Source organism: Atractosteus spatula, chromosome 2, assembly GCF_055471065.1.
Source record: "Atractosteus spatula isolate fAtrSpa1 chromosome 2, fAtrSpa1.hap1, whole genome shotgun sequence".
NCBI classification, from domain to species: Eukaryota; Metazoa; Chordata; class Actinopteri; order Semionotiformes; family Lepisosteidae; genus Atractosteus; species Atractosteus spatula.
The window spans coordinates 9132884-9156371 of record NC_142707.1 but is presented as its reverse complement, the minus strand read 5'-3'; the positions used below and the strand labels follow the sequence as shown (position 1 = coordinate 9156371).

At 46.5% G+C, this 23488-nt stretch overlaps 1 protein-coding gene across 1 annotated transcript; it reads right to left on the bottom strand.

Moving 5' to 3' along the window:
- Positions 1–522: 522 nt before the first annotated feature.
- LOC148839167 (uncharacterized) lies at positions 523–21010 on the bottom strand. Its single transcript, XM_088906287.1, has 20 exons — positions 20904–21010; positions 17731–17756; positions 16998–17032; positions 16643–16680; positions 15561–15654; positions 15042–15118; positions 14596–14653; positions 14007–14084; positions 11392–11420; positions 10440–10476; positions 10083–10109; positions 8626–8698; positions 7870–7900; positions 6792–6813; positions 5337–5436; positions 4622–4659; positions 4278–4321; positions 3871–3954; positions 3352–3510; positions 523–1407 (listed from the first exon to the last, which is right to left on the bottom strand). The coding sequence occupies exons 1-20, from the start codon at positions 20904–20906 to the stop codon at positions 1291–1293; spliced, it is 1170 nt and encodes a 389-aa protein (XP_088762413.1). The 5' UTR covers positions 20907–21010; the 3' UTR covers positions 523–1290.
- Between the last annotated feature and the right edge of the window lie 2478 nt (positions 21011–23488).

The following is a 23488-nucleotide window of genomic DNA, read 5'->3' as shown; positions in this document are numbered from 1 at the left end:
GCATTTTCATGTCTTCAGGGTAATCTTGAAGGGTTTAGGGGTTAAATTTTAAATGTATTTCAATGCAGCTTAAGATCAGGTCTTAAGGCATACGACAGTCCTATTTGCCAGCTGTGCTGAGATTGAGCTGGTCCTTACCTCCCTGTTCTGCTGGGTTTAATCGGGCTGCTGGTGCTGTTCTATGAAATGGGCTTGCAAGCGATGAGGGGTTAGGTCTCTCATTTTTAAATGCTGACTTTCTTTTGGGAGCATCCCTCTAGTGCATGGTCACAAACCCAAGTCGAAAAGGTGATGCCAGTCTTTCGAAACGGCCTGGTGAACTGAGGAACCCCCCAGTGCCTCACTATACTGAGGTCGGAATATTTCACATGGTCATGTGACAGAAAAGGCAACAACCACAGAATATTGCAATTCCTCAAAATTCAAAAAGGAAAAAGGTGATTCTTGGCAATATAGTACAGCAGTATGCATATTATGCTGGATTACAAAGTTTTAAAAGAAGTAGAATTGTAAAAGGGATGAAAATTAAGTGTTTTATTAATATTTTTCAAGAACAAATTTTGTAATTAAATCTGAAGGAGGATCTGTAGATCTTCAGTAACAACACTTCACAGTAGTGTGAGTTTGGCGCCATCTCGTGGAAACATCTGCACGCCGGTTGGCGACACTTGGTATTTCTCTTAAAAGAAACGTCCTAAGTACGATGCAAAATTTTTAAAAAAACCGCATACCTCTATACACGTTTCGCTCCCTTCCCTCAGAGTTAAAATAAATACCGAATTAAAAAAACTACAATTTAATTTTAAACATACAGAACAGTATTAACAAACTAGGTTCCCGGTCCTAATATGAACGACTAAACAGCGGAAATGTGCTGTGAGAAGCGCACAGAACCCTAGAATCGACTTTTTGGCACTGTTCCCTCCATGTCTTCTGCATCTCTGTCAGGACTGAAGAAAACCTGCGTCTGGGGGACAGGTGGTCCCATCCAGATGTAGCCCCAGCTGTGCGGGCTGCTCCCCTGTGCAGGGAGGGTGGGTCTTGTTAGTGAGAGGAAGGTGCATTTATTTGCAGGTCATGATTTCACCAGGGAGCCCAGCTGTTGGGCAAGAAGCAGCACAGCTGGTTCTCCAGGCTCCAGGGCTGTTCCTGTACCTCGCTGGGAGAACAGCGCTGGCTGGGATGAGCAGGTGTTGGGGTGCTTCTGGAGGTTAATGGTGGGTCACTCATTCTGCTGTTTTCTTGTGCCCGCCCTGCGTGCTGTACAGGGGGTGTCAATGGGGTTGCAGGTCAGGGGCGGGCAGGGTGGCTGAGGTAGGTGGTGTGTTTGGCCTGGCTCTTGCTGTCGATCAGCAGGATGGGGTTGCTCGCATGGTGAGTGATGATGTCCGAGAGACTGCCGAAGACCTGAGGGAGGAGCAGAGAGGGGGGGACCTGTACTGCAGTTCTCAGTACCACCTCAACAGTGTTCTCCCAAACTAGAGGAAGAGGAAGAGAGAACCGGATCCCTAGATGGTCGGGCAAACCTGAGCTACATTGGCAGGGGTTCCCAATTCTAGTTCGGGGGTCCCACATACTCTTACTTAAAGGGATCCCTAACTGAGCCGAAGGGATAATGGCTTAGAATAGGCTTTACAAGGCATTTTCTATTCAAAGGGTGGAGATTGAAAATTAAACACTATAAGGAAAAGGCAGCTTCCTGAATGTTTATGAACTGAAAACAATTAAAGAGTTCAAATTATACCTACTGTACGGTTCAGTTATTCAGCAGGTTTGTGGGTGCCCAGGACCAGGACTGGGGACCCCTTTATTATTGCAACATTGCTCTCACTCCTGCCAGAACCCACGCTGTACAACTGAATTTAAATAAGCTTTTACTGGATACCTTTTATAGATAACAGATAATAGTGAGTGTTGATTAATCTCAGAATGGCAGGCTGTAATGTTACAAAATACATCTTTTTAATTTTAATTCTTCCAATCTGAATCTTTACAAACCCTTGCTTTTTCCAGTGCCCAAAAAGGATGACAGCTTTTTCGTGGTTATAGCTACATACAGCATTTTCAACCTGAAATCACCTCAATCAACTACTACCAGAAAAAAAAAGCTTTGCCGTCTTCTGACATAAACACATTTTTGTCATCTATTTCTCGTTGAAGATCTTCAGGAGAAGCATCTTCTAGCATGATTACATCACTTTCAATCAACGTGGGGGAGCCGGAGTCCATCCCAGCTAGCAACGAGCGCGAGGCAGTCCATCACAGGGCAGACAGACACAAACACAAACTCAACCAGGGCCAATATTCCAAGAAGCCGATTAATTTACCAGCATGTCTTTGGACTCTGGAAACTGGAGCACCCGGAGAAAACCCACGCAAACATGAGAAGAACATATAAACTCCACGCAGACAGCACCCTAGGTAGGGAATTGAACCCAGGGCCCCAGTACTGCAAGCCAGCAATGCTAACCACTGCTTCACCATGCTGCGCATCAGTTAAATATTGATAAAGACCATCACAGCTGAACCTTCACTCAGTACAACTTGGTACAGGTCCTCGGACTGCTTCAACAGATTTCTTTTACAAATGCTGAACAAGTTGCACTCATATGTTGAAAAGAGGAAACAGCGCCTACCGGTGGAGAGTCATTGCAATTGGTTAAACCAGCAGACCAATCTGAAAAAACAACCCACAGCCAAAGATGTTCCCTGCTCATTTTTAAATATCTGGGGTCCTCTTTAAAAAGACAGTGACAGGATGCCAGAAGTATCATGTGATGAGCCCCCTACCCTAGTGAATAATCTATGCATGATCATCTATACAAAGTGTTTTGAGATCCTCTGGAGTAGAAAAGTGCTACAAAAATGCAAGAAATTCTTATTATCTTGATCATCACTTCTCTCCTGTCCCCTGTCCCCACTCTTCTGTCCCATCTCTCCTGTCCCCCCTCCCCTCTCTGCTCTCCCCTCTCACCTCTCCCCCCTCTCCTGGCCCCTCCTGTCTCCTCTGTCCTCTCCCCTCTCCCCTATCCCATGTCCTCTCTCTCCCCCTCTCCTGTCCCTTCTCTCCTCTCTCCCCTCTCACCACTCCTGTCTCCTCTCTCCTCTCCCCTCTCTGCTCTCCCCTATCCCATGTCCTCCCACTCCTGTCCCTTCTCTCCTCTCCCCTATCCCCCCTTCCCTCTCTTCTCTCCCCTCTCACCTCTCCTGTCTCCTCTCCCCCTCTCCTGTCCTTTCCTGTCTCCTCTCTCCTCTCCCCTCTCCTGTGCCATCTTCCCTCTGCCTTCTCCACTCTTCCCCCTCTCTGCTCTCCTCTCTGCCTCCTCCCATCTCCCGTCCAGCACTGCTCACCTCCTCAGTCCTCTTGCCCTCCTTGCCCAGTGCGTAGCTGCGGCTCTCCTCCAGGTACCGGATGGGGATGTTGTAGACCTTCTGCATGTACAGGACCACAAGGGTGTACGGCTGCCGCGCCCCCTGAGCTGAGCTGAGGCGCACCAGGAACGTCCCATCCTGAGACCCAGACACAGAGATCAGCACTCGCATCCAGCTCTGACACTACCCAGGGTGCTGATTTGTCTTAAACGACAGGTCTGACAACTATGACAATAACTACCTAACATTTTGATATAAATACAGAGACACAACTACACTCACAGAAATGTAAGAACAGGCCCACACACACAGGCTTTCCAGGATAGGTGTCCGTATCAATAATGCTTAGCAGCCCTAGCAAGTAGCAGACAAGTCGCTCAATGAGCTAACATTGTCAGGACACGTGATGCCCACAGCCATGCAGACACAGAGACCTGCACCCCCACAGATCAGTGAAAGCAGGGTGCCAAGGGCGTGGCAGGATGTTGGACTCCTCACCTTGCCAACTCCGTGCAGGACGGCCTCCGCTGCCTTGCGATCACAGTTTCCTGCAAACCAGTCCTTGTCCTGCAGCCTGGCATCCTGGGAAATTATAGCGGCCATGTTGAAAACCGATTTTATATGGTGCTCTCCATCCTTAGCCAATGATATCAATAAGAACCAACTCATATCTGCTACTAATATTATTACCACAACAACTAATGGTATTGTTCCTTAGTTACCCCCGCTACTATTCCAGCTGATTTTACTGAGGAAAAAGTGTTTCGGAAAAGGCTGAGTGAAGGCACGCTCACAAATTAACATCTTTTAGCACAGCAGCTCCCCTTTTGTAAAGAATTTAATTTCTGATCGGCGTGAGGAGCAGAGAGTGCTGTTTCAGTGCCACTGGATCAAGACACACCCACCTCTGGCCCAGACTGGAGGGCAAGCTTCAGCCCCATTTGTTTGACTGGAGGGAGGAAAGGAAACAAACGAGTTAGGGAGGGCATGCCAACGTCACGATGACATCATTTCCAAAAAGTGCCCGAGCACTAGAAGCTGTGTCCTCCCGGTCGTTGTCTCATGCCAGCTGAGAGTCCAGTGCGTCAGCTCCAGCTGTTAATATGCTCATCGCACAGAACACCAGCAACAGGATATGACACGATATCAAAACTGGAATAACAGGAAAATCGAGAGGATGTGATATGAAGTGCCGATGTCAAGCAGGGTCCCACTCCCTTCCCTCCCCCCCCACGGTGGTGACTCTTACCTCCCGGACCGTCCCTGGGCACTCTGAGCGAAGAAGGGCTGCAGTGAATCACAGAACACAGACAGACTGGGTTTCAGAAAAGCTCTTCTCCTGCTCCCACGCCTGTGCACTGTAGCTGAGCATTTCCACACACCCCCAGCGCCATGCTCCTCCATTGCCACAGTGCGACTCCTCCTCCCTTATCCCACTTTGTGGCCAGAGTAAACCTGCAGACCGCTGTCCATACTGATTCCGCCAGCAGGTGATACAGACACTCCACTGGCAGCTCAGAAGTGACATGAGTAACAAAGGTAGGCAAGTAACTGGCAACCCAAACTGCCCGAATCCTCTCTCCCAGACTACCTGTCCTCAGCCAGTTTGTTCGGAAAACAAATCAGACTCTGAAGCACCTCTCTGTGCGTGACCTATATCTGCTGCTAACTCAATGACAAAACCACAAGGTGACCCAGTTTTACTCATCTTTGTTAAACGCAGGTAAAAGACAGGCCTTGAACGTTTTTTTAAATGAACACATATTTCGCACACTCGGTTACGTGCACCAGATTCTTTAAAACCATGAACAGAAAAAGATCAGTGGGGCCTGGCAGTGTGAAAGGCCTTCCCTGTATCTTACAGCGGCAGGCTTCCAGTGTTTCGCTCACTCGGATAACATGACCATTCAGAACATTTTAACAAGCGGGGCTCGGCTCAGCCGAACTCTGCCGACACTTCTTACCTGGGCTTGTGCTCCTTGAGTGAAGTGGGCAGGGGAGGCTTGGCTGCTGGCATTGGTGGTGGCACCTTACCTGGAAAAGAGGTTCGCCTGCCCTCTGTCCCTGCCAGGGGGTTGTGTATGTGGGGTTAGCAATGGCACACTTAAAAAGAACTGTGACATTATAATACAAACCACAGATGCAACACAACATCTGTAACATTTATAAGAACAGAGAAAGAGAACGGACTATCAGTTCAGCCAACCTCATAAGCAAATTGTCTCAGAGACATTCCTATTCCTACTAGAGCCTACTAGAGAAAAAGCCCCCGGATATTTTTACTGTGTATTCTTTTACTGTGTATGGGCAGGCAACAATTATCAGTGTTACACAGTGCAATAATAGACAGTAGATTCTGCACTTGCAGGGACTTGCTAAGTTGCAGCAGAGAACACCTTTGTATTACATCCCTATGGAGCAAGGCTGGTGTATTAATAATCTCTGTGTCTCACAACACCAAGAGCCACCTGAAGTGACTATCTCCCTAACTTTGGGGTCCCAGACATAGGACAAGTTAACAGAGTGGCCCAGCAATTGTCTCACAACCTCTTGCAACATGGTCTATCATTTGCCCCTTTCATTTTCAGCACTGCCACTGTTGTTCAAAGGAAACGTTGAGAGTTAGTTACTGGCACTTTAGGGGGCTCTGAAGAGGTTCTGAGGAGTAGAGCACAGTGTCAGCTGTACAGTCCAGGCAGCTTGTGACCACAAGGTGGGGTGGTTGCAAGGGATTGAGTCAGCTCGGGGTCCCTGAGCAGACTGTGCAACACAGAGCCCTTGGGCATGCCAGGAAGTTGTGGGATTAAACAGGTACCAGTAAGAGCTGCTTCAGCCTTGTAATGAAAGCTAGTGGCCCTCTGCAGGCACTGTGGGAGCCAGGAAGTGAAATAGACCACTACATCTGCACATCTCAGAGGCAAGAACCAACAGTCCTACTGCCCACACCATCGCTGCCTTGCTGATACAGTTGGAGAGGTAAGGCAGAATTCATTATGAACTGATTCCAAACAGGGAAGGTGAACGAAGGGATTGGAGAAAGAAAATGCCCATTCCAAATTTTCCAGGACATTTAAAATGGTTCTCAATTTATTTTTAGGGGCATTCTTGACAGGTAATTAAGAACAGTTCTTCTAGAAAAGTTAGGTTGAGCAAACCTTCCAACGAGGAACAACACATCAGTGGCAATGTCACAGAATGCCTGCCCATACACCAGTCCAATAAAGTCCAAAGAATTGGAAACATTTCACATTTCACAACATTAACATTCCTGTCAGGTAATCAAGACCCCAGTATTGTAGCAGGGTGAGAAGCCCAGGCCTTTTCTTGACAAGATTAAAAATTAACTTTGCAACTGGGCAGCCCCTGACTGGATGCTCTACGTGAGAGAAGAGAAAATAACAGGGAGGCAGCTGCCTTACCATCAGAGGAGAAATCCTTTGTCTGCAAAAGACAAAGAAGCGCTGATTAGACAGCTTGGAGGTGGATCAGACACCACAGTTGGAAGAAATACCTTCACTCCACTGGCACATGAACACCTTTCACTCAGTTTCCAGCCATCTCGCCACGGAGGCTTAAGGATTCATTGCTGCACAGTTTTTACTGCTTTGGCTTGATTCTTATGGCAAAGAAGGGTTCTGCTGTGTGTTTGGAAAGATCACGTTGATCTTTGCCACATCTCTGGTTTTCTTACTTTTCTTGCTCTAAAAAAATCTAGAAGCATGAATGAGCTTCATGCAGTGTGTAGAGGAAGTGTATGACCATCGCATCATCCTCTGAAGCCTTTTGGGACAGTACCAGGCCTTACAGACTGCGCTGCACTCAGATTCTTCCCTAACTCACTGGCAATAACTTAGCATATAGAGATTCTTCATGGTGGTTTGCTGATGTTTTCTAGAACAGTTAGGTTAAAGCAAATAATCCAATGAGAAACACCACATCCGGGACAAGGTCACAGAATCCCTACACAGACACATAAAGGCCAAGGGAGTAGAGAAATGTCAAATCGCCACATTAACATTCTTGACAGGTAATCAAGACCCCCAGGATTGTAGCAAAGTTACAAAACCAGCCCCATTTCTTTCCAGGCCTATGTTCATGAGGGCTCTTCGACAAATTCAGCACTACCACCGTTTTTCATGAAAGGTTGTATTTGTCCATGAAATCCGTGAATGTAATAGACAGAGAATTTTACATGCATAGCCATGACCCAATGCACTTTCATTTTCAAGTCAGCCATGTTTACAAGCTAAATATCAGTGATAGTGAAACAGTGTTAAACGCTTTGTGAAAACACTCAGATTGGGCCTGCTCTGTCCTTCAGGGTGACCGCTAACTGGAAAGATACTGTACTGACACAAGCAGGGATCCAGGGATTCTAGTGGGTTTTTCTGCTCCTTTAACACCCCTCTATAAACTAACTGGGATGTCAGCTTATGACATAACACATCACCAAAAATGGTTAGGTATCTAGAAAATGCTATGATTTCTGATACGTACAGATTTATCCCTGGGAACTGGGGGCTTCATCCTGTGAAAGATCAGAGGGAGAGAGGACATTAACATTCATAACCTGTGACCCATTCACATTTGTCATTTGTTTTATTATGTTTGGGAGACAAAATTTAAAAATGCTACCGAATTTGTCCCACAGCATCACAAAATCTAATGTATAATGGTCCAAGGAGGTATTAACGAACAAGCAGAGGTTAATTCCACCCTGAAAAGTAGGATAAAAGAACGAAAAACACAACGTCTCATCAGGTATTGCAAACCTACACACTGATACAGCCACCCACTTTAACCTCAAAAGTAATTCTGCACTTAGCTTTAACACAAAGGTTACTTGTAAAATAGCTAAAGAGTAAAAATACAAGTAGCAATTTTAACCAGTATGCTTTTACTTCCAGTATTATCTGAGAGTGTATACAGAGTTTCTGAGAGTATCCGAGAGTTTTATACAGAGTATAAAATTATTCAAGCATTCTTACTTGAGTTCAACCCAAATATGGGTTATTTGCTCAAAATTACTTTTGCAAAATTAGGTCAAAGAAATAAAATATTCATCATTCATCGCCGTTAGTGCTGAAAAGAACTTGTTAGGATGAGGGGCTAAAATGCGCCATCATATCAATTGCAGAATTTTCTTCTGATTTAATTGCGAGTGTTTGGGGGGGCTGGGGGCTGGATAGCCCCTGGAATGCTATCACCCGGGCAGTGCCAGGGGTGGGAGGCAGGGGGCGCCGGGGTACTCACATGGGTATGGTGGGACCGCGTGGTCCTGGTGAGGGAGGGATCAGTGGGATCTTGCTGGGGATGGAGGGACACACTGACCAGACAGATGAGAAACACCCCGACATGTGATCACCCAGACAACAAAACCCCTACACAACTACAACACACAAACGTGAAGGGCAAACCCCTAACCCTGGTGGGTCAGAGCGCTGCCTAGGTGCCACTCAGGGGTAAACTGCTTTACAAACGCCTCTAGCAGCAGAAACACCAACAGAATACTGCATTGTTGAAAATCCTTCGGGGTCCCAGTTTATATCTTGGGCAAAAAGTTGCTTAGTACTAAGACATGGCTAAGATATGGTATATTTATTCTTCTAGAGGAACTTAAGTAGATCACAGTAGATCATCGTCTCACACCAGAGTGAGAGAGAGAGAGAGGAGACAGGACATTAACAGGTTATAACAACAGGCTTGACTAAGAGGATTCATTTCCGAATCTCCCTCTTGACTGGTATTGTGCACTGTATGTTGATGAAATACACAGGGAGTGTGCTATCACTGTCTGTGGCTAAACAAGTCAGCTCAATTGTCCTTAGCATCATTGGCACTAGCAAAGATGAATTGGCAAACGCCATCTCAAAGAGCACATCCAATGGCTGCTGTGCTGATGAACCCCCAGACGCGCTTGTTCATTGCAGGCACAGCTGGCTGAAGAGGGGCTGGGGTCAGGGTAGGGCCGAGTCTGGGTGCGCAGTACAGAAACAAGCTTGCCTTGTGATTGGCCAGGTTTGCCGTGCTGTTGGCGCAAGTCCCAGCGCTCCCCCAATGAGTGCTCACCAGTATGAAAAAAGCAGCAGTGGAGGCAGTGATGACGAGTTTCAGACCAAAGCACGCACTATCCTCACTGCCTCTGGGCCAGTACGAGAGTCAAGGAAGGACTAGATGCTAAACGGCACGGGGCGTTATCCCAGAAAAAAAAAACCAAACCATGAATTTGAATCTGAAATTGAGCACTACGGCCTGTGGCCTGTATTGGTTGCTGTGCTTATTGCAAGCTGAGTTATTATGTGATGGAGGGAGTCCTTCAAGAAATCCAGCTTGCTGCTGTATGTGATGTTGGTCAAGCTGTAGGTCTTGCTCTTCCCTCGGGACTAGAGTGGGTTAGACATTGTGCCATTCTTTACAATAGAATTTAAACTGAGATCTTGACTAATTGGTTTAGTTAAAAATAAAACTCCCTAAAGGTCCACAGGCTAAAATGAAATAAACCAGTGAAGTAATTTCTGACTTATACAGGCTGACTGTTCCAGTTCACTAAGGTTATCTGAGTCAGCTGGGTTCTCTCCTATGTGCAAAGCACTGTCAGATCCTCTGGGTTGGAAAGAGCCATGCAAAGGCAAACAGTTATCACGATAATTATTATTTCACTGGTACTGTAGGATGCAGAACACAAATTAAGGACCTGCTTGTCAACTCACCTCTCTGCCTCTCCTGTGATACGTCTCCTAAAATAAAAATATCAGACAGACCAACATTCAAAAACATGAATACAACAGTTCACAGACTTTAGAAACAAAGCCTACTAGATAAACGCAAACATCAATGGACATTGCAGCTTATATAGAAACTTTACAGCGTACATTATCTGAAAGTGCTTGCTTGCAACAGGGTATACTGAGTGCCAAGCACAAAAACACTACTGAAGGCACAGCCAATCCAAGATTCCGACAAATACCGCAATTGATTGTAGGTTCTGAGGCTGACAGCTACAGAACTTTCTCTCCGTCAAGTCAGTGAGAGTTATCAGGTGCGGGTTGCTTGTTTGTGTGACTGACCTGCATTAGGCTCCAGATATAGGTCGTCACTGTCATCCTGAAACACAGATAGATCCGAGAGTCGATTTAGGGCAGTAGGGACAGGCTGTGACAGCTACAGCATCATTGCCTTTGTGATGGAATAGATGAACTATACTGTCATTTTCCAACATGGAGAATATATTTAACTTTATCCAAGATTCAACAGAATCAACCAAAGTCACACATTTCTCAAATTATAATGTATGAAATTATCTTTTAATTTTGACACCTATCTCTTTGAGAAAAAAGTCTATGACCTGTGAACAAAAACCTTTTTTCTCTGACAAATTGCATTAAAGTACAATGTAGTATTTTCTCCCTAGTCTTTACCAATCATGGCCTTATAATCCTCATCCATGAACTGGCTTCATCACTCTGTTCTCCTCTCTACTGAATGCTGGTGGGTGGGGAGTTTACTGGCGCACTTTGGCTGCAATTGCTGTTTCCATTTAATACTTTTTAGTATAAAATATAACTCATTACTTGTGTTTTTTATTGTATACAGCCTTTTATGCTGATCTTTATTATGGATACCAATAAGTTTGGAGGTCTCTGTACTTAAAATGAATAGAGATCAATAAGAAGGCTTCTTCTGCCCCCAGCTCTTTTCTTGTTTTTGTACTGAAATTTCAGATCTGGATTTTAAATCTTGAGAGCTATTAGGCTGAGCAGTTGCGTTAGGTTCACACAAGCTTCACCAGCGGGACTCAGAGGGCTGTGCTGAGGCACAGTCACCTCCCCACCACACTGCAGCTGCTGTTTGGCTTGAGACAGCCAGCCAGCTGGGAAAACACAGGTGAGGCAGAGGGGACTGGAGAGGAGCACACTGGAGAAAGAAAGAAAACGTGTAAGATACACGGAAATAGCAGGAAAGGAGAGGGACCATGAATTTGTCCTGGAATACAGAGCTCAGTGTCAGCAGAGTCCTCACCTGGCCTTCGTTGGGGTCCAGATACACATCTGCAAGAGACAGCAGGGACAAGGTGAGGGCCGGACAGCATCGGTTCCAGTCAGGGCTCCTGATTGATTACCAATGCTGGTTTCAGCTGTGCTTAGCGTGGGTGATTCTCAACCTGAGTGCCTGGCCACACTGGGGCGCTATAGTGCAGGGAAACGCAGACCACTCTCAGTATCAGTAGATATGCCAGGATGTACTCCAGGCCTGGGGATCACTGCATCAGCTCCACAGCTCTGCCAGCCTGCTGTAGCCTTCCTCCTGCACTCTAGTGTAGCACTTAGGAAACTGCATTTCTTTTCTACAATGATCACCATCATAATACATACATATAGTTTACAAACTACAGGCTTGCTGGGGCAGAACAGCTGTGCAGCAACTAATGCCACAACCTCACAGTTCCAGGTTCCTGGGTGAGATTTTGGCCTCAGGCAAGGCATCTGTGTGTGTGGAGTCTGCACGTTCTCCACAGGTTTGCTGGGTTTTCACTGATCTACAGTAGCTCCCCCCACACACTCACACACACACATTCCCAGGGGAATGCTGGCTAGGGGCTTTGATTGGGTGTACTGAATTGTCCCTTTCTCAGCGGTCCTGTAATGGACTGGAGTTCTCGGTCCAAGATCAAGGCACTGGCTCTCCTCCACCTTCACCAGGATCAGGGCATTGCCGATGACCGTGGATGAGATTTAACCTCACGGTTCAGACGCTAATAGAACAGATGGAAAAAAGTCCACCACACTCCTGTTCAGATACTCTACAGAACCTCCATCAGCACTTTACCTTCATCAGCCTGTACAGAACCTCCATCTATCAGCACTTTACCTTCATCAGCCTGTACAGAACCTCCATCTATCAGCACTTCACCTTCATCACCCTGTACAGAACCTCCATCATCACTTTACCTTCATCAGCCTGAACAGAACCTCCATCATCACTTTACCTTCATCAGCCTGTACAGAACCTCCGTCTATCATCACTTTATCCTCATCAGCCTGTACACAACCTCCATCATCACTTTACCTTCATCAGCCTGTACACAACCTCCATCATCACTTTACCCTCATCAGCCTGAACACAACCTCCATCATCACTTTACCTTCATCAGCCTGTACAGAACCTCCATCTATCAGCACTTCACCTTCATCAGCCTGTACACAACCTCCATCATCACTTTACCTTCATCACCCTGTACAGAACCTCCATCATCACTTTACCTTCATCAGCCTGTACAGAACCTCCATCATCACTTTACCTTCATCAGCCTGTACAGAACCTCCATCTATCAGCACTTCACCTTCATCAGCCTGAACACAACCTCCATCATCACTTTACCTTCATCAGCCTGTACAGAACCTCCGTCTATCATCACTTTATCCTCATCAGCCTGTACACAACCTCCATCATCACTTTACCTTCATCAGCCTGTACACAACCTCCATCATCACTTTACCCTCATCAGCCTGAACACAACCTCCATCATCACTTTACCTTCATCAGCCTGTACAGAACCTCCATCATCACTTTACCTTCATCAGCCTGTACAGAACCTCCATCTATCAGCACTTCACCTTCATCAGCCTGAACACAACCTCCATCATCACTTCACCTTCATCAGCCTGTACACAACCTCCATCATCACTTTACCTTCATCACCCTGTACAGAACCTCCATCATCACTTTACCTTCATCAGCCTGTACAGAACCTCCATCTATCAGCACTTCACCTTCATCAGCCTGAACACAACCTCCATCATCACTTTACCTTCATCAGCCTGTACAGAACCTCCATCAGCACTTCACCTTCATCAGCCTGAACAGAACCTCCATCATCACTTTACCTTCATCAGCCTGTACAGAACCTCCATCATCACTTTACCTTCATCAGCCTGTACAGAACCTCCATCTATCAGCACTTCACCTTCATCAGCCTGAACACAACCTCCATCATCACTTTACCTTCATCAGCCTGTACAGAACCTCCATCTATCAGCACTTCACCTTCATCAGCCTGTACACAACCTCCATCATCACTTTACCTTCATCAGCCTGAACAGAACCTCCATCTATCAGCACTTTACCTTCATCACCCTGTACAGAACCTCCATCATCACTTTACCTTCATCAGCCTGTACAGAACCTCCATCTATCAGCACTTTACCTTCATCAGCCTGTACAGAACCTCCATCATCACTTTACCTTCATCAGCCTGAACAGAACCTCCATCATCACTTTACCTTCATCAGCCTGTACAGAACCTCCATCTATCAGCACTTTACCTTCATCAGCCTGTACACAACCTCCATCATCACTTTACCTTCATCACCCTGTACAGAACCTCCATCATCACTTTACCTTCATCAGCCTGAACAGAACCTCCATCATCACTTTACCTTCATCAGCCTGTACAGAACCTCCATCTATCAGCACTTCACCTTCATCAGCCTGTACAGAACCTCCATCATCACTTTACCTTCATCAGCCTGAACAGAACCTCCATCATCACTTTACCTTCATCACCCTGTACAGAACCTCCATCATCACTTTACCTTCATCAGCCTGTACAGAACCTCCGTCTATCATCACTTTACCTTCATCAGCCTGTGGGACAGAGACAGGTCTTGGGGGGACCTTCTTTCCCGGCTTCTCCTTACGGTTCACCTGGGGGGCTGTAGCAGCAGAGAAAGAGGACTGTCAACACCTCACACCAACCGCTCTCCTTCACACCACTACAAGACGTCGCCGCAAGAAAAAAACAACTATGAAACGAATGGTACAAATGCACACACTTCCAAAACGAAAAGTTGCAATCTTTTTCCTAACAATTTTAAACCTTCACCTCCTTCCGGTTGTTTGTTTAACCATTTGATTTAAGGTTGTGAGATGTTTTCTGGGGGGTGGCATTTAGACTGTCACCAGCAATAACTAAAGATATTCAGCAGTCTTAGGGCTGAGGCTAGAAGCAGGGCCTTTTAAAATAAATTAGTGGTTCTTGCTAATTAGTCCTTTTTACGAGATAAAGAACCCCCCCCTGGCTAATAGGAGATTGAAAATGCTAAGTTAATCGGATGAGTTTGGATGCAGTTGCTTGGCAAGCACGCTACTTGGTACGTGTCAAATCAGGAGTTCGGCCCTCAAGACTCTTGGATTGGATGGCTGAAGTGCTAGAGAAGGCCTTACGCGTTTTGGCATTGGGGTCGATGTAGGTGTCCTCGGATTTGTCCTGCAGCTCGGGCTTCTGAAAGAGGACACACACAGGCCCTGTCACAGTGTGCGGGGGACACAGGCCACACACACAGGAGCACACAGAGGCACAGGCAGCTTCACTCCCACGCCAGGAGGGAAACTAAAAGCCCGCTGTGTAGCGGTTTGAGCTGCTTCACGTCTCACTAGCTGCAGGTACATGGGCTGAACTGTTCCCCCTGGATACCCTCACTAGATTATGCACAAACACTGTGACTGCTGATAATGCCCCTGTAATTGCGTCTTATTTCTCAGGACAATGTGTACAACAGCATGTGGGCTGAGGTGGGAGTCTTTTTCTCCAGCTCGGACTGGTACACAGACAGGCTCCTGAACAAGTTTATGAACACACGAGCTGTCTGACAGGCACGCAGATGGGTTACCTTGCTTTTCCCTGGCGCTGTCTTGGAAGGTCTAGAGGGCGGGCCCTGTCTGGAGGGGTTGGGTGCTGCTGCCCTCTCTGTGGAGAGACAACATTGCAAGACAATGACATCACACACACCAATCCCTCCAGACCACTGTCCACACACATATATTATGGATTGTCACTGCACTTATCAGCCTTGCTTTCCAGTTACTGATGTCTGTAATTACATGAAAGATTACTGTCTTCATGAAAGTGTTTACATGAAGAATTGTTTACACAAAGCTTTGACCACACTACACCTAGAACAACAATACTGCTGTGCACAAAACCATGACATCACACACTAAACTGTGACATCACTGCAGAGACGATAATGACATCACTGATTACAATATGGCACCGAACGTACAACCATGACATCATTATGGAGCAGGCTTGGAGTAACTACAAACAAAAAAAAAGGCCAAAAACCTCTTATATTAGGTTAGATAATAGAGGTTCCACCCTCCATGACACCCCACCAATCTCCGCTCACCCAGGTAAACGTTCTCCTCCATATTTCTTTGCGGGACCTTCATGGCGGGACGTTCACAAGGCGGCGCCTCGTAGGTGTCGCCATCCTCCTCGTCCTGCGGTGACCACCGGAGACAGGGGCAGATGGACAGATGAAGACAGCTCTCATCAATTCACTCCTTCTCCCACAGTCACAGCCTTTTGAGGTTATGTGCCCGAGAGAATCAAAACTCACTGGAGCCACTGCAGAGCTGTACTGCAGAAGAGCACTGAAGCCCACTAAAACCCAAGTCTCACCTTTTCACCGATGAAACCCAAGTATCATCTCTGAGCAATAGAGCCTGTGCATACAACGGCTCTCCTAAATATTTTTCTATCTGGTTTAGGAATGTGTACTGTTGTCTCTACAGCAGGAGAACTAAAAGAAGGAGCCATTCAGCTCCTGGGGAACTTCTTCAAACATAGCAGCTCTGCTCTTCTAACCTGGAGGGTCCTATTAAAGCATCCGGCTGACAGAGGCCGGTGAGAAGCCCAGATTTCAATCTGTGACCCTCAGCCTCATCGGAGTAATGCCAAAGCTTTAGCCTTAGGGAAGAGTGGGGTAGGTAGGACTGGTTTTCATTGGAAGGGGAAGCGTAGGGAAGTTTTGCTGATTTGTCTTTTCTCTTTCCCTGTGCTGCTCTGCCTGTCATGTCTCAGAGTGTGTGTGTGTGTGGACCATGGTGGCACTGGTGAAGTTGAGTCCAGCTCGTATTAAACGACCCCTGCCCGGTCGACCACAGCGCAGCACAGGGCCCGTCTGACCTGTGGCCACGCCACATGAGTCTTCTGGGCTACGTAGGGTATCCACAGTGGAACACACTCTCCCCCAGCACGACGCTTCCATCAGCGGTACAACGTTAGTGTGGGTGTTGCTGTTTCCACTGCTATTTAAAGACAAGAGCAGTCTCTTGGCTGAGTCTCTCGAATCAACCCACTCGTCGATTTTCCTGCTGGAAGGCAGCAGTCAGTTTCACAGACACAGCGAAAGAGGCACGGAAGCAGACTGACTGCGAACACGCACCTAAGAAGGCGTTAAAAATAACAAACATCTCGGAAACTTACAAATTCGTCCGTCATCCAGCCACACGCATCACTGTTATCTGAAAACACGAGCAACAATAGTAAGGAGATTTGACTACATATATATCAAATTTAACTTTCACTATGTCAGCAACAGGCAGTGCTGTTAGTGCGTGATGCCCACATTCGCCTAGTTCTCTGTGATGAGACAACACATGTATTGCATGAAAATAAAAGTTACCTTGCCCTGGCAGCATCGGTGAGATGCACCTATAAGCCGGTAGCTGTGAGCCAGTTACTACACCTAACTCGTGCTTATTTGTAAAGCGGGCTGGCACACCTCACTCTGAATTGTGCCAGCATTGTGTCAGTGGTGTGCAGGATCATCTTTCCTTACCTGACCTCCTGGGCGGGGCTGGTGGGGTGTTGTGCCTGGAAGAGGGAGAACAATGCCAGAGATCAGGGGTCAGGGGTCAGAGGTCAGAGGTCGAGTGTTAGTGCACACTTAGAAGCTTTGATGTGAACTCAAGAGTTGGATAAATAACACCAGCCCCTGGTTTCCAAGTGATTTCTGCTTTTAAAGAGGATGTACCTATTTTGCATTATGAATTTATGGGCACCACTGACATCAATGCAGCAAATTATCTGCTGCAACAAAGACAGACAACTGCAGTAAAATCCTCTGTCTTGGCTCATGCAATGATGACCACAATCTAGGTCACAATTCCTACCAAGACAAAGGAGGTGCTGCATAATGGCAAACATGGCAAGCAGAAAAGAAGGCACGACCCCCAAGGCATGAAAACTGCTGAGATACTTCAACACACTCAAGAATAATCTTCTTAACATACCTGCAAACTATTCAATGAGAAAGTCATCTTAGCAGAAGAACAGCATGAGAGCAGACTTCCCTTATTACAGGAAGGCAAATGAAACAATGGGGCTGGAATGCAGAGCATGCTTCATAATAAACCCACAGTGCATGTTTGCACAAAACCACACCACAGCACAGGGCTTCAGCTGCCTGGAACAGCACAGTATATTCACTAATTTAACCAAATCCACATGTACAGTATATTACAGTGTTGCTCAATGTGAACTCCATAATTTGTGCACGATTAGACACTTACATATTCTTCAATTTGCTAAAAAAACTCTGCAAGAGAGAAAGGGAGAGAGAGAGTAGCGATTAGACAAGTGAAACGCAACCTTACATGTTTATCTGACTTTTGCTTAACTATTAACTGGACTTCAAACGGTCCTGCAGAAACAGTTAATATGGAGCTGTTTGAGACTATTGTGCTAGACGGGAGAGAATGAAACAGGAACAAAGTACTCAAAAATTGGGGGCACTTTTTGAAAAGTCTCCATAAGCGAGCAAGCTGGGCACCACTCTGCTACTGGGATGAAAAAGGTGTCCTGGAAAGGCCAAGGGGTCAACCTAATCAGGTGATTCAGGTTGGCAATAAAATGGAAAAGGGGGGAAAAACAGGACTTCGCTGAGGATCAGTGCTACAGTGAACATGCATGAATCCCTTCCTGCTCCAGAACGCACACAGGGTCTGTTATCACCAACCTTGAAGCTCTGTGTAGCTGGTAGGCAAGAGGAGAGATCTTCAAGGTAATCACACACACACTGTTAGCATCCACTGCAGCCTACTGGGACTGATCCAGCTCAGAATTCATTAATAGACAGGCAGGAAGAAAGTTAATATTTGAAAAGCAAACTCCATTACAAAAGGTCGCAGTCGTTCCTGGGGAGCTTCCAGGTTTGTAACTCAAGAGATCGAAGATGTGTCTCTGTCTCAGTGCACGAAGGCTGATTCAATGGCAACATTATTAGACAGCCCTTAGCCCTTGGTCACAACGACAAGTGTTGCATAAGTTGCTGCTGTTGTTTTGGATGGTGTTTCTTGCTAAGCAGCAATTTATGCCACCTCCATTTCCCTTTTAATCAATGTGTGAATTGTTGCGCATTACCTTCACTTATGTGCGTTAATTCACATAATTCCTCTTAGTTTCTTTTAGCTTCTTATGAACTATTTAGTCTTTACTTAGACTGTCATTACTGTCATAATTAAACAAGTTGGGGGAAAGAAATTCTCCTTGATAAGCTGACAGGGTAGCTGTGCAGGGGGAAGTAAATGTTTGTGACACAGTGCTCTGAAGCCCACAGTTAAAGAAAAGCACAGTAAACTGAAGCCTGCGCAACCCCGATCTACCTCCCCACCTCTATTTCCCAGTATCAGCTTTCAGAATGTCTTTTTGTTCTGGTGCAGTCTGTGACAATGGCAAAACAAGTAGGCACATTAACATTATCAGTCGGAGAGAAACAGGTAAAAGACACAAATATGGTATTGATTGTGACGGGAACATGATATAGGAGGAAAGGGGAAATGATTATATAACGTCCCTCAGCCCTATCTGATGCACACGTTCCTGGTAAAACTCTGTGCCAACTGGGCTGGGCAATCCGTGAGGCTGGCAGTTGTTGGTGGTTTCTCTTGACAGGACAGGGCAGATGAACAGCACCGAGGGCATGTGGGCGCCACTGAGGACTACCAGACGCGAGGGCCTGTAGCTTGTATGCTCTGAGAAAACTGAGTTCATTTGGAGTCCAAACAAGAATTCTTTCAACATTTTAGAGCTCTTTAATTGAAAGTTTTTTAACCTTTTCTTTTGTCTGTTGGTTCACCGCACTCAGTCTAAAAGCCCCCCCAAAAAACACCTTCAAAATGTTGTAAACCTCAACGCCAAAGTCACCGGTGAGCTTTTAAGACCCCTGGCACAGCTGTGTGCCCGGCAGACCCTGAGGAAGGCCTGTGCCATCACTGAAGCCCCACCTCACACCCCTCACACAGTAAGTCTTCTGAACTTCTGCCTTCAGGAAGGACGTTTTTTCGCTGTCCAGGGTGCAAGCCAAATAAAAGGAAATTTACCTTCGTTCCATCAGGCTCGCAAACAATGACTGTAAAGAACTCTTATCAACATGATGTCTATTGGACAGACCCCCCCCCCCGCACAAATATGCAGGTATTGATTCCTTCCGAAATACTTCACACTGTTACGTTCACTCACTTCTATGCTCTCTTTGCTGTTATATCTAAGCAATGTTTTTGGTTTGTTTTGTCTTTGTTTCTGTCTTGTCTTGTGTGTTGCACCGCTTAAACTGCCCCCCGAGGATGAATCAAGTATTTTGAATTGAATTGATTTAATCAGGCAATGATGTGGCTCTGTGTTTCTGGCAGACAATCCGAAGAGAGACACAAAATAAGAAAAGTCACAGAAACACACCCTGAGCTTCTGTGGCTGACACTTTCACACACAGTGGCTCTGGTTTGCAACCCATTGGCACAGAATGGGAGTTTTTACCAGAGCAGTCTGTGAAAGACCTTGCTCTGGGGGGGGTGCCTCACCCATGCCCTGCTCCTCAGGAGTCAAACCCACAACCCCCCCAAGTCACACAGCCGGAGCCCTGCACAACACCCCACCCTGCAAACCCGACTGATTACGGACTCGACTGGGCTGTGTTAGAGTATCCTTGTGTAGTGGTTGTCCGGTCATCCCCAAAAATCAACTTTCAAAGCAGTTGGAAATCACGCCTTACGTCTAAGAGATTTGACTATAAACCCGTCAACACAAATGTGAAAACCTGGTACCAAGATATCAAGATAGTGGGAAATGGTCAGCCTTGTTGCAGAAGTTGGTGAATTTAATTTGCCTATAACCTTACTCAGCTGTAATTCTCAGTCCCCTTAAAAAAAACCATAACTACTCCAAATGTATTAAATCGCCGGCGTCGTGTGGCAGTGGAGCTGTCTATAGCGACGCTTTCGAAACACCACTGCTGGCGCTGCGCTCCTTCCCCATTAACAACATCGCCGCGACATCGCTGCTGTCTGCCAGACATCTCAATAGCAGATTGACCGGAATGAAAGGACCGCTCGCGTCTGTCTGTTTGCTCTTGATCATTTACGACTTTCATGTCTGATGTTAAAACAGGAAACAGATCCACTACAGTATACCAATTCCACACTCCACACACACACACCAATCGAGCATACAGAGCACGCACTTGGCGCAAAGTTTCAAGAAGTTGTGCCTTCTCGATTTAAAAGTTGTTTTAGGATAAAACGTAAACATAGTGCCTTCGCCAGCACGTAACCGCGCTTCAGAATGAACTGACAGGAATGGAAACACAAAATACATAACAAATCAAGCGAGGACTGACGTCTTTTCTTACCACTACTAAAAACAGTACTAATTCGACTACTACCACGAATGATAAAAATTACTACATTACCATAGTGTTGCTCAAACAAGTGGCTGATCTAGTGCGCTTCACTCATCTGGGAAATCTCGAATGCAAATCGTCATTTAGAAGAATCAGGTTAGAAACAGCCTATTAAAAAAAAGAAGTTCTCTCGCCTTTAGCGAGGGCTCTTTTGCATATCCTGTGGACACGCAGGACTGTGCGTGCGAGGAGATGCGACGCGACTTCTGCCTGTATCTCATGTGCCAGCTTGGTTCACCCACACGTCAATTTCGATTTCTCTAACAGTCTCATTGAGAAAAAAAAAATATTCGCGCTTCGTGTTCCTTTTAAAGGTGCAGTATAGTCTTCAAAACGTTTCTTGTGTGATTTACCAGGGTGAGACACCCGCGTTAGATGTGGAGGGTCTGGGAGTCCTGCGCGCTAGGAACCCCGCGCTATGGGGTCGGTCTGGGTGCTGATGCAAAAGATCAAGTGGACCGGTCGAGCATTCACGGATCTCGGCTCCATTTAGGATTTGCACACGGGTGCAGGGCTTGACTGAGCATACTGCCATTGCTGTTACCCCTGCCGGTAGGAGGACACCGTCAACAGACCAAGCGCTGTTCTGGGATTGTATTCGAGAAGCGAAAGAAATAATTCCCAGAGCCTACAAAATGGTTTACACAGCCGTATGGTATAAATGACCCTTCAAATAAACAGCAACAAGCACTGTTACAGGTGAAAGCAACAGGAAGCCCGGGTAATTATTCACATTTATGGCACGGACATAGGTGCCAGCGCTGAGCTGGTGTATTTCGTTAATATATTTGGTTAATACTCTACCTTCTGTCAAGGCAACCTAACCAGAGTTACAGAAATGAATATTTACTATATTATTTTCCAGCTTTCTGAAGCATAACCTAATGACCAAACATTTGCGGAATGAAAACTGTTGTCCCCTTGTTAAAGACACACAGGTGGGGATATACGGATAAGAAAGAGAACGGCGAAAATCGAAGAATTTAAAAAATATATATTTTATTAATTTGGCTTGGTTAAATTTGCGAAGGCGCTCCACATGACGTAGTAACAACCACAGAGATCGGTTTTGGTTGCATCGTAGTTGATTTTTGCACCACCTAAAACTTACGGCCAGTCCGTATTTGCGGAGTTTCATTTTCAGGCGGGAAAAGATTTTCTTTTTCTTTTCTTGACCACCGAACCTGTCGCTTTAATTTTATATTTAGCCAAAAAAAAAACGCGACAGCATTTTAATAAAACACGAATAAGCCTCTTCCATAATATAGACAAAATTGCTTATCGTAAACAATACTTTTAATCGCAATTTTCCTTGTTCCTGTTCTATTACATAAAATGACCACTACCATAAACAACCTCAGAAGCTCCCCCCCCATTAACTTGGGAGTGCTCAGCGGCGCATTTCATCCTGGGACAAAACAAAGGTACAAATACGGCCTTTGAAACGGGGCCACTTTCGGGTGAAATGAGATCTTCGACTGGAGATACTCAAACAGGGAAGAAGAGTCTTCCCTAACTGACAAAAACGGGATAACCATCGCGGCTGCCCACCACGAGTCCGCCAGTGGCCTTCCACCGGACACCTCGCTGATCGCGTTATCAGACCCGTCTCCCCGTCCCGCAACCCGCCCCTTCGCAGAAGCGAGTGGAAGATCCACCTGCAATTGTTACTGGGAAAGAGGGACACTGAATTCAACAGCGCGAAGGGGGGCGGGCCGGGTGTGATTAACACCCTGATAACAGTGAAGCTATTGTGCTAGACGAAAGCAGGAAGATGAGAACGACTGATATTAGGCGGCTGCAAAGGAACCCGCTCTGTGCCTCCTCCTCCCGCCACTGCGAACAAAGCTCTTACTATTACAGCGAAACCTGGAGGCAGCAACGCATGAAAATGAATGCAAAAGAGCTGGCTGGTGTTGCAGGAACGATGCACGATCTCCTCCGCAACGGTGACAGAGCACGCCGCCCGTCTGCGACACGGGGGCGGGCTACAAAGAGCACCCAGTGGCGGGGCCACAGGCATGAACGTCTTCATAACCTTTGGTACCCGTAGAGGCGGAAAGGTGCGTGTGGGAGAGCAAGGGGGTGGGGGGCCGACGCGTGAGAGAGGTGCGTGGAGTGTGTATGACTCGGAGGGGGGGGGGCTGGTCAAGACCCACGATGGAAGTGCGGGCCGGTGGGGATGGGATTGTTGACATTATGGCCCCAAGTGTCTGCGGCTGCTTAGCAACGCCGTGGACCTGAATTTCTGCAGCCGCGGCTGGAGCGCGGGATAATTTCATATCCCACCTCCGCACGGCCAAGTAGCCTCGGCCTGATTATAAACTCTCGCTGTTTTACAAACACACACAAAAAAAAAACCCAGCATACTGATTTGTATTTCAATTCCTATCTGGAGGCGCGGAGAGCAGAGAAGACTGGGTTGGTTCCCTCACCGCTTGCACTGCAGCGGAGGGCTCAGCAATTTAGGAAGTTCAATATACATAATGCAGTTCTAATGGCGGGGGGGACTTCGACTAGGAACTGATACCAATGATTCATGGAGGTAAGATACACACCTCTTTCTTCATGGAGTACAGTCGCCTTGATTCACA